The sequence below is a fragment of the Adiantum capillus-veneris genome, chromosome 22 (assembly GCF_014529385.1).
Source record: "Adiantum capillus-veneris isolate H3 chromosome 22, ASM1452938v2, whole genome shotgun sequence".
NCBI classification, from domain to species: Eukaryota; Viridiplantae; Streptophyta; class Polypodiopsida; order Polypodiales; family Pteridaceae; genus Adiantum; species Adiantum capillus-veneris.
In genome coordinates, this window is record NC_140952.1 from 27,234,893 (window position 1) to 27,246,859 (window position 11,967).

The 11,967-nt window shown below is 43.5% G+C and overlaps 1 protein-coding gene across 1 annotated transcript; it reads right to left on the reverse strand.

Moving 5' to 3' along the window:
* Positions 1 to 797: 797 nt before the first annotated feature.
* Positions 798 to 2,396, reverse strand: LOC147429073 (uncharacterized). Its single transcript, XM_086495310.1, has one exon. It carries the CDS (start codon positions 2,148 to 2,150, stop codon positions 1,188 to 1,190), a length of 963 nt encoding a protein of 320 aa, XP_086351436.1. The 5' UTR covers positions 2,151 to 2,396; the 3' UTR covers positions 798 to 1,187.
* Between the last annotated feature and the right edge of the window lie 9,571 nt (positions 2,397 to 11,967).

An 11,967-nucleotide genomic window follows, 5' to 3' on the forward strand; every position in this document is an offset into this window, starting at 1 on the left:
AGACAGACAAAATAAAAAAGGCACCAACAAAAGGGCTAGCTGTAAGAGCTATTTAAAGCCTATTGCTGAGCACTGATCGAGGGGTTAACTCTATGCAAAAAACTATTAGATCACGTACATTCAAGGGATATCATGATTATTATACGCCCTTTTTCTATTCAACCTATAATTTCTTTTTGAAGTTCTTTGAATGATATCCCTCTATACGTAAAAATGTGACAATATTTGAAATTAAAAATGTCCTTATGTTTAACCCACGTGACAGGTGCATTATACTGTAGGTGACCCTCTTGAGAAGCATCACACTTCGACTTATTGCAACAAATGGCTAATTGAAATACCTGGTCTCACAGGCATGAACCTATCAATGTGGCTCGATCCCCGTTTAGGGTTTATGGTTTCAATGTAAAGGTTGAAGATAGAAAATTATAATCTTGCAAAACTATTGTGGTGTTCATGTGTAGGAAGTGAATGCAGCATATCATTTGAAAGTTCCTTGCAAAATGCAATATAAAACGGCCATCAAAATTTTTAATTGGTCGGTAACTCTTACTAATTAATTAAATGCCCTGGAATTGTTTATAACTATGCAGAAATTAGGTGCTTAGGATTGAGATAAACTACATTAAGCATAATCATAAATTTCCTGTATAAATCCCCCCATATACACTAAGTATATATGTTAAAAATTACTAAACAAGCCTTCTTAAACCATGATGTAAAGCTCTAGTTTTTAACTTTGCAACAAAAGCAAAGTTAAACACACTTCTGTGTACAAATCAAATTGTAAAATCACAACGGAAAACCGCATAATGCGCTCAATAAACAAAACTATATCAAAGTGAGAATACAGCCTTTATGAAGAATAAGCTGATCAAGACACGATCAAGCTGCCAATGGCTAGTTGGATTATACACAGACTTCAAATAATCAAGAAACAATGAATGAAGGTCATATAAGTGCATAACAATAAGCACGCAACAAATTACCAAAGTATGTGAGGATGAATTGCGTATGCACCTACAGGAAGCGGCAATACGGGAAGACACAGCTTGGGTATAATAATGTTTGCACATGTAATGTACAGCGTGCACATAATAGGCCCCTTCATGCTAGATACAGAAGGGCTTGCGACAAAATAAATCCTGTGCAAAAACCGCAAAGATGAGAAAGTTGAGAGAACCTGATCAAGAGACAGCTGCCAAGCCAATGACAGTGCCTGCTCTTGCAAAAGATTGCTGAAGCAGGACTTGATTTGATGAATATGGGCTGTTCAAGCTTGACTGCACATCCATATCGACATTGCCGACTTGATCAAAACTGGCTGACCAAACTATATTAGGTTTTCCATCAAATGTTTTCTGTATGCAATTATCAACGTGATTCAAAACATCTTCTGTAGTGCCAGCATGTTCCAGCTCTTCTGCGGACTTCTCCATGTCTGCATCGATGGAACCTCGCATGCCCAGTTCTTTGCCAGCACAGCCTGCATCTTTTGACTCATGAATATCATCATCCTGCAATAGCGGAGAAACATGCGCTGTGCTGGTCAATCTATTATATGACACTTGATTTTCCGCAGCCGAGCTTTCTCCATCTATGCCTTCCCCGGAGCATTTACTGGTGGCACTGTCTTCTGCATTGAAAGCTTGCCCAAATTCTTCCCTATGCTCACCGACTCTGTCAAGAGGTTGCACGCACACAGAGAATGAAGAAAAACTGCTTTTCATACCCTTATCCTCATCACAGGAAAAAGCTGAATGTAGTTGCTCATGCGTTTCGATGAGATGCAAGCGGAGTCGGCCATGGCGACGCTCAGCACGAAGGCATGAGCAGTTGGGAGGGTGCATGGCGCACATATCTTTGAGGACAAATCGGCCGCCCTGCTTGATGGAGAGGGTGGAGCAAAGGGCGATGGGGGGTGGAAACTGCTGAGGCGATCGCGGCGGCGGCAACCTAGGTAGAGGTGAATCTGCCTGCATGTCGTGATAGCCGGAAGGCGGCACAACAGAAAGCGTGTTATCTCTGGGATACACAGAGACAGGCTTTTGCTCCTTTTCTTCGAGGAAGGAAGCTGAGAACCAGCGATGCCTATGGGGATCGCATCCGACGCACACAGAGGCGTCCTCCCAATAGTCCTCCAAGCTCATCTTGCAGCGGTCTGCATGTCATAACACTAGCTAAAGCTCCGGTGTCGGTGTGGGTGTGTGTGGTGCAATTAAAGGGCGCCCAACTCACACCCATTGGACGATAGAAGACGCCCACCGTGTGCGCGCGCGGACGGAGAGAGAGAGAGAGAGAGAGACGCGAAAAAGACGCAGCAGCAAGAAGGGGAGAGAGAGAGAGAGAGAGAGAGAGAGAGAGATTTCATGCAACAACGTACGTAGAATATGAAACGCCTACGGGACGAGGACGAGAGAGAGAGAGAGAGAGAGAGGGAAGGAGAGAGGTGCCAGCGCGCGGAATCTCATCAGGAAACGAGAGATCGCCTCCATAGATCTTTGATGTCAGGAATGACGCTTCTTCTTGCGCTCGTCTCTCTCTTGAGGCCGAAGTTGGCAACTAACTTGGTTGTTGGACGGCCTGAGAAATCAATCCTTTAGAATCTAAGCACACAATCACACCAATGAAGTGCCCTTCTCGCATGCCCATGAAGTGCATCCCTCACAAAGGAAAGGAACATGAGAGAGGGAGCGGGCATAAATTACTGGCTCACAAACTTCATCATGTGTTCATCCATAGATTTTTGTTGAAATTTCGGAGACGCCACGATGAACTTCGTTGCGAATCCTACTTTGCTGAAGACCCTACGGGTGGATCAATTTCTGCACCATATCATACTCCTTTGTCCGTTGCAGCTGTTTTCTATCTCCATGTGTGCACCCTTTCAACAACACCAAGGGGAAAGTAAAAAGGCCCACATATTGACCCCATAGATGCAAGTAATGGCATCGATTGCCGCACATTTCTTTTTTTCCCCCAAACTCACAAGTTGTGAGTGAAAATTGTGTAAAAAAACAAAAAGTTACCATGCTCTACCTGAGCCATGGCATCAACACTGCACACCACCAGATATATCAGATACATCGGTTGATAAAAGGTGCCACCTTGCGGCTAGTAACACAGTAGGAGACATAGGTTGACTCGGGGTTGCCATTAAGGAGTAAACCCTGCCCCACAGCTCACCCCTTGACCCCAAGCCAATGCCCAAGATACATAGTGCCGAGAGGGAAAATCCCTAGAACAAGTAAGTTTATTTTTTCTTTTTCTTTCGCTTAAGCAGGTTGACCGTGTTGGTCATAGTGCACGAAACACGAGCCACATGACTGATGAGATCAAGTTTCATGTTCTGATCACCACTGGTATTTGGGTCAAGACAACTAGAATCGAACGTCGAACCCTCGGCGGGGTTGACAACCGAGAGTCTAGCCTATCTTGCACCTTTGCTGGGACAAGCAATCTCACCCATCAGATGGGCCGATAGGTGCAACTAGTTTCTCACCAGTGGGCTCCCCTTCTCTTAGGTCGCCTCTATGCTAGGCTGGTCTTGACCACTGCCCTTGTCCTTTGGTCTTGCGTCTTCTCCAGAGGGCATGTGCTCCCTAGTAACACGTTTCCAAGTTGTCTTGACTCAATTACTTCCACCTCGTGGCAATCCTTAGCATAATGACCAACTCTGTGGCATTTGTAGCAAGCATTTGGAAACAAGGAAAACGCTAACTCTTGTCAAAAATTATCAAAGCTACCCATATTCAAATCCAAATACTTGGATGAATTGGCTTACTCATATTCCACAGAATACAAACTTTTACATCTAAGCCTAATCTAGCCCGATGCAATTTTGAAATGGAGAGCACCCTGCGCAACAAAGCAGCAATCATAGTCCCTTAGCCAAAGAGGGAAGCCCTTGAGCGTGATCTACACCTGGCAGAAGTTTATGAACTCTTCATATGTACAAAAATCGGGCATCCAGGGCATCGCATAAGCAAAGTGGGAAGCCCCTTAGATGCCCCCTTTCATAACCACCTCTTGTATAGCTTGCTCAGAGGCACACTTGGCCACGTAGAAGCCTTTTCCCATTGTCGTGAACTGACAAATCTCACTTATGTTGTTTGTCGTCACACCTGTCCACTCTCATATGTTCTGAGTCGTCATTCGGAGGCCCAAAAAATATAGCTCCATTGAGTGCGCACAGCAAGCCTGTAGGCCTTCAAGCATTGCCTTCGGACTAAACTCCACATGTAGTAATGTTAACCACTTACGGACACCCGACACTTATAGACATCCTATCACCTTTGGCGGACGCCTTATCTCTTTATTTGAGTCATGGACCGGGCTTGTCAGCATGGGCGTCCATGTGTGAATGGGACGAATTCATATAAAAGGTCCATTTGGACCTAAAATCCTCATTCTTTGAGGTGCATGCTAAAGAAGTGCTCTTGCTCTACCTCTACCTTCTTCTCCATCATGTGCTCACGGGTGTGTGTGTGTGTGTGTGTGTGTGTGCACACGCGTGTGTGTGCGTATGTGTGTGTGTGAGTGAGAGAGAGAGAGAGAGAGAGAGAGTGTGTGTGTGTGTGTGTGTGTGTGTGATCGAGCATTGCGAGGGCATCGACGGTGACGGATCCTTCTTCTTCACGGCACGGGATTCTTCAAGACGGAAAGCATTGACTCCGGTGAGTGACACACCATTGCCCCTTTGAGCTTGCTAGGATAGTCTAGCTATGTTCTTGCAGCCATTCGTAGCTCGCACACACTGTTTGGCAAGTTCCCAGCCTCCGAAACGTGTGTTAAAAGATCACATTTTTGGCATCGTTGTTGTTATCAATCATATACATGTGGTAGTGATGTGTGTGAACACACTAGGACCGCTGGGGCATTTTTCCCTCTTTAGGAGGTTTTTTCCCCCGTGCATTGTATATACGCCCATTCATTCTAGGGCTTCTATCTTTCCATTGCACACTAAGTAACACACTCTCTATTGTGTGCCTTGAGCTTCCTTCGTCTTCTCCAAGTTGTGTGTGTTTCTCTGCAACCCTACAACAATTGGTATCAGAGCAGGTTGTGTCCTCTCGAGCTTAGTCGCCAGCAGCTCCAACACACGCATGCTCATTTTCTCCAATTTTTGTGAGCTTTGGCGAGCGTTCGTAGGTCAACAAAAATTTTGGGTTAGCTCGTAGAGCTAAGTCTGCTCAGATTTCTAATTTGGGTTCATTTTCGGCCTTCGTTTCCACTACAGTCAACAGGTCTGCGCAAGCAATTTTGTCATTTTGTGAAGAATTTTTGTCAGTGCCAAATACTGCATAACAGGTCTCAATACAGTCTACTGCGGGTTGTGCTATATAACATGTGCTAGTCTCACTTAGTTTCTCCTCATTTTGGGTAGTTTTCACATCAAGTGCAAGCATTTTCCATGGATGACAACAACACAAATGTGTTCAAGATGTTTGCTGCTAAGGACAAATTGGATGGGGACAATTACCCTATCTCGGCTTACATGGTGCAACATATACTTGTGTCAAAGGGCGTCTGGTATATTGTGCAGGGCACCGATTCAGGGGGGCTAGAAAGATTGTGCTTACTGTTGCAAATGGCAGTTCTTTCACACTTGTTGATGCACTTTATGTACCTGGGATCAAGAAGAATCTTTTGTCTGTATCTGCACTTGCTAGACTTGGACTTGTAGTCCAATTTGTGGATGACAAATGTACAGTTTATGATCTCGATTTTGGTGATAAAATTGTTGCATCTGGCCTTTTGTGTTGTGGGTTGTATAAGCTCACTTTGTATGACAAGTGTGGGAAAAATTTTGCAAATGCAGTTGCAGATTCAAGGGCTGTTTCAGATGTAAAATTGTGGCATGCATGTTTTGGGCATCTAAATTTTGCCAGTTTGCTGCGTTTGTAGAAATCTAATATGGTTGCTTCTTTGCCGCCTCTAGAAGCACCTGTCAAACATGTTTGTGAAGGCTGTATTTTGGGTAAAATGTAGGATTCTAAGTTTCCAAAGGATGGTTCAGTTAGGGCCTCATGCAGGTTGCACCTTGTGCATAGTGATGTTTGTGGGCCCATGCAAACTCCGTCCTTGGGCAATTACTTGTACTTCGTGAATTTCATTGATGATGACTCCAAGCATGCATGGGTATTTTCGCTTAAAGAAAAGTCCGAAGTTTTTATGTGCTTCAAACAATTTATGGCTATGGCTTAAAATGTCTCAAAATGTACTAATGGGCACCCTCTGTTTCGATCGAGGGGGGGAGTATTATATGTCTCATGAATTTAATGAATTTTGGCTAGTTGTGGGATAAAAAACACCAATGTACAGTGCCTTATACGCCTCAGTAAAATGGTGTTGCTGAGAGGAAAAACAGGTCACTTACGGAAATGGCACGATGTATGGTCAAAAGTCAAGCTTTTCCGCATTCTTTTTTGCTTGAGGCCATCATGTGTGCCACTTATGTACTAAACATGTGTCCTACAAAAGCTTTGCAGTCTATTACTTCATATGAAGCACAGCATGATAGAAAGCCTTCTATTGAGCACATGCGTGTTTTTTGTTTGGCATATGCTTTGGTGCCACAAACACAGCGCGGAAAATTGGATGATAAGGTTGTCAAATGTTATTTTGTTGGTTATAGTGTTGAAAGGAAAGGTTACATGTTGTATCATCCACAAACAAAGCGTATTCTGGTTTCACGGGATGTAGTGTTTGTGGAAGATTCTGTTCAGCCCTTGCTCTCATGTACTAGAGACGGTAATGTAAGCTCACAGGACATTTATGACACTTTGTTGCCTCTTTTTAGTGGTGGAAATTCGAATGTAAATTCCAATGAGGCAAATGTACAGCCTATGGGGGTTTTTGCAAATGTTACAGATCAGCTTATTACTGATGCAGATTTACATGATGTACTTGATGAGGAAAGGGCTGAAAATGAGCAGGCTAGAGGTATGCCAAAATGGTTGGTGCATACATTGCATGACAGTAAAATTGGATGCACCTTTGTCAGTCGTACTCATTCAGGCTCTGGCCATGCATCTTATGCATCAGATTGTTATGCTTTGGATGTGTCTAGCTTACATGATGTTGAGGAACCTCTGTCTTTTGATGAAGCACAAAATTCAGAAAATTGGATGGCTGCCATGCAATCAAAATATGATGCACTTATAGAAAATGACACATGGACTTTATGTGATTTGCCTCCTTGCAAAAAGGCCATTGGTACAAAGTGGGTTTACAAGTTGAAATGCAAGCCGGATGGTGAGATCAATCGCCATAAGGCTCGACTTGTTGCAAAGGTTTATGCATAGCAAAAAGGCATAGATTATGAAGATACTTTTGCTCCCACTTGTCGTATGACTACTGAGCATTTTCTATGTGCATTGGTAGCTCATTTTTGTTGGGATGTACATCAATCAGACATTGTTACTGCTTTCTTGAATGGTGACATATTTGAGGAAGTTTATGTAACGCAGCCTCGCGGTTTTGTCAAGAAAGGACAAGAGGACAAAGTGTGCATATGTAAGAAGGCTTTTTATGGGTTAAAACAATCTCCTCATGCTTGGTATGAGAAAGCTGGCACTCATTTGGTCAAATAAGGCTTTCGTAACAGTCCAACAGAAAGCACATTGTATGTAAAGCATGAGGGTGATGTACTTCTCATTGTGGTTCTTTATGTAGATAATTTGTTGATCACTGGACCAAATGAGAGACATATTGTTGAATTTAAGTCTGATTTGAATGCTACTTTCAAGATGAAAGATTTGGGGATGTTGCATCATTACTTGGGCATACAATTTAAGCAGTGTGATGGTGGTATTGCCTTGTGTCAAAAAAGTTACATAGAGACATTGTTATGTAACTTTGGACTTGAGGATTGCAAACCTATTGCCACTCCCATGGAAACGGGTTTAAAATTGAGTCTTCATGATGCTGGTGATCCTGCAGATGTCACTCTTTACCAAACTATTGTTGGGTGCCTCATTTATGCATGCAACATGAGGCCAGATATTCAATTTGCAGTCTCACAGGTCAGCAGCTTTATGCATAGCCCAGGGTCTAAGCATTGGCAGGCTGTCAAGAGGATTTTCCGCTACCTTAGTGGCACTTTACATCTTGGATGGTTTTATCCCAAGGGGGGATCATTGCCGCCAGACTTACATGCTTTTTGGGACTCAAATTGGGTTGGTTGTTTTGACACGCAAGTGTCTACAAGTGGTTTTTGTTCTATGCTTGGCATTTCATGTATATCATGGTTAAGCAAGAAACAACCTACTGTGGCCACTTCAAGTTGTGAGGGTGAGTAGAGGGTAGTCTTCATAGTTACGGTTGAGTTTGATGGCTCAAACGCCTTATGGTTGATTTGGGTGTTGGACAGGACACTGCCTGCAACACTATCTACATTGACAGTCAGAGCGGATTGGAAATTGTGAGGAACCCAGTTTTTCATGCTCACACAAGGCACATTGAGGTGCATTACCACTATGTCAGGGAGAGGCTCTCAATAGGAGAGATCAGCTTGGCTTATGTGCCAACACAGGACAACCTTGAAGATCTTTTCACAAAGGCATTGTCTCGTAAGAAGTTCGAACCTTTTTGCAAAGCTTTGGGCTTACTCGTCTTTGTGGACTAATCATGTCCTTAGGGCATGGCACTTCCCTTTACTCATGTGTCAGCTCTCATTCACCGCATCACTCTAGGGGGGATTTGTTACCATATACATGTGGTAGTGATGTGTGTGAACACACTAGGACCGCCGGGGCATTTTTTCCCTCTTTAGGAGGTTTTTTCCCCCATGCATTGTATATGCGCCCATTCATTCTAGGGCTATCTATCTTTCCATTGCACACTAAGTAACACACTCCCTATTGTGTGCCTTGATCTTCCTTTTTCTTCTCCAAGTTGTGTAAAATTTGAGACCAAAACGAAAATTCAAAAACAAAAGGAAAAAAGAAAAAAGGATCTTCCCCCAAGCCAGGCCCAGGCCCAGGCCACCCAGGTCTCAGTCCTCAATCTTATGATATAGTATAGATACTACTGTATATATAAAGACTAGCCCCTCAAGTGAATGGAGGGCATGTGGGATAATTCCTTCAAGTCCTTAACCCTTTCCTTCAAACTTACCCCTTGAACTTACTAATTTTAGCCTTCTTCTCGACTAGAAAAAGGTTGTTTTTAGGATTTCGAGAGTTTAAAGTAACCAAATCGGGAACTATAAAGCACGGCACGTCCCTCTAACCACGCCATATTCCATGGCCTGGCTAGAAAAAGTACCCAAAAGAAAAATTGAGAGTAAATTTGTGTTGCAACACCCAAAAAACTAGGTGAGCGGCCTTCACGGGCACTCACCAACACTTCTAAAGTGTTGAGGTCACATGCACCTACGCTATGGTCGTGTGCTAGAGAACGATCACATAGAGCATGTCTCAGTTTACGCGGGCACTCATTATTTCTCCACATTAGGCTCTAGGCTCTTAGCAAGAACCCAAGGTAGTACCACTTAGGACCCACATATTGCATCTAGTGACTCTTCCTCTGACTACGACGCCATGGAAGGTTACTCGATTCCTAATCTCGATAGTTCAAGTCAAGACATGCATGCCATGGGCCCACAATCCGGGCCGAGCATGTTTAGCCGCTTGAAAGAGACTTTGAGTAGAGTCACTCGCTCCGAACATGGAGATAGCAATGTAAATGAAGAGGGGTGGGGAAGTAAATTCACCATTCATGACCAACGTAGACCCCATGCCCCTTGAGAGTGTGTATGTGAATACTCCATTCTCTGCACTCCCTGACTCTTCAGAGTTATTCCCCTTTGAGGTTATATTACCTTATGGTAGAAGCCTTGCCGAAGTGTAAGAGGTTAAGCGATATATCCTTACAGCTATGGAAAAGTAAATCAAAAGCTTACGTAAGGCAGAGCAACGAAGAGAGCTAAAGGTGAAGGCCCCTATGTCAGCATCCATGCTAGTCAAGCAATTGAGTACTCTTGAATTAGCGCGCACTAAGGGTCAACCCATAGAGAGCCACATTGCATCTAGTTCAAAGGACTCCCCCAACACCTCAATCCTAGATGGAGTGTTTCTAATTGAAAACTGGGAGTATGAACTACATACGGAGACTTTAACCGACCTACACACAGGTTACACCTATCATGTGGATTGGTTAGATGTCCTACAATCCACAACGGGTGCTACTAGCATAGAGGAGCAACAACAAAGAGTTTGTGATGTCATCCATAGGGTTATTGAGCTGGAGAGGCAGAACAAAGGAATCCACATGCCTTCAACGGGTCTCATGAGATTCTTGGTTACAGGGAAGGCTAAGCAAACAACTTTATCACAAATGGAGACTCCCTTGATAAGCCCGATTGAAAGGGCGATGGTAATGTGTGTGCTAGTCTCCACCTAACCGTGCTATCTTATAGCCTCCCCCTAGCGTACACACTGTTCGGCCGTGCCGGTGGCCTTACCCATAGGACCCATGTCCTTACATTACCCCCCCCCCCCCCCCTTGGAGAATCATTTTCGGCCTCAAAAACGAACTTAGGAGAATGTTTCTTAAGTGCGGACACATTCTCCCATGTAGAATCTTCTTCGGGTCTATCTAGCCATTTTACCAACACCTGTCGTCTGACATGATGTCTGTTGCGAAGCTCATGAGAATCCAAAATCTTTTTAGGGTCATGAGGAATGCTTGGCGGTTTGATAAGGTCAGCTAGCACACCTGTGTGAATGAAATTATCATTCTGTCCTAGCTGTTTTCGTAAACAACGAACATGAAAAACAGGATGAACTTGTGAGTGCTCTAGGAGAGCTAACTTATAGGCCACTTGACCTATACGTTTGAGAATGGTAAACGGTCCACAATAGCATGGTGAAAGTTTAGCAACTTCTCCCGTCTTCAGAATTTCTGAATGCTCCGAAAATTTGAGGAAAACCTTGTCTCCTTCTTTGAAAGTAGCAAGCCGACGATGCTCATCTGCGTACTTCTTATATCGATCTTGAGCTTGCTTAACATTTTGTCGAGCAACTCAAAGCATGTCAAAATGTTCTTGGAGAAAATCCTTCGCTTGTTGTATCTTCTCCTTAGCCAACCCCACCGTGATGGGTGATCTAGGTTGAAATCCATACAAAAGCATAAATGGACTAAACCCTATAGTCACATGCTTTGAACTATTATAAGAAAATTCAAATGTAGGTAAGTAGTATTCCCAATTGGTTTGCTTCTTGCTAACATACGCTTGTAGCATATCCTCTAGCACTTGATTAACTCTTTCTGTTTGACCATCCATTTCTGGATGATCAGCCGTACTTAGATTAAGTTTAGTTTCCAACTTTTGGAACACAACTCTCTAGAAGTGATTATCGAACTTTCGATCTCTGTCACTAATGATACTAGCTGGAAGACCGTAGAGTTTATATATATGCTCTACAAAAGGCCGTGCTAATTCTGGTGTATTAACCGTAGTCTTAGTGGGAATGAATTGACCCATCTTTGTGAGATGGTCTACAATTACCCAAATGGCATCATGGCCACAAGTTGTAGTAGGTAGTCCTACTACAAAATCCATAGAGATACTCTCCCACTTACCTTGTGGAATCTCTAAAGGATGTAAGAGTCCACCTACCTTGAGGCGTTGTGCCTTAGTAACTTGGCACTGTTGGTAGTTTAGTACATACTCTTGAACATCATGATGTAAGCCCGGCCAATAAAATTGCCGTCAAACTAAGGCATACGTCTTACGAATACCTGCATGACCAGCACTTGGACTATCGTGACACTCAAATAAGATTTTGTGCCTAGTGTCTGAGTCCTTTGGCACACATACTCTACCCTTGTGGAGTAAGTAGCCATCATCAATGGAAAAATTCTTCCATCGCTTAAGCTCTTCCTAAGCAGGGTGGAGCTCTATGTGTTGGAGTTTTTATCTGCACGTGCAGAGACATGTTGATCTTGCTATTCAGAGAC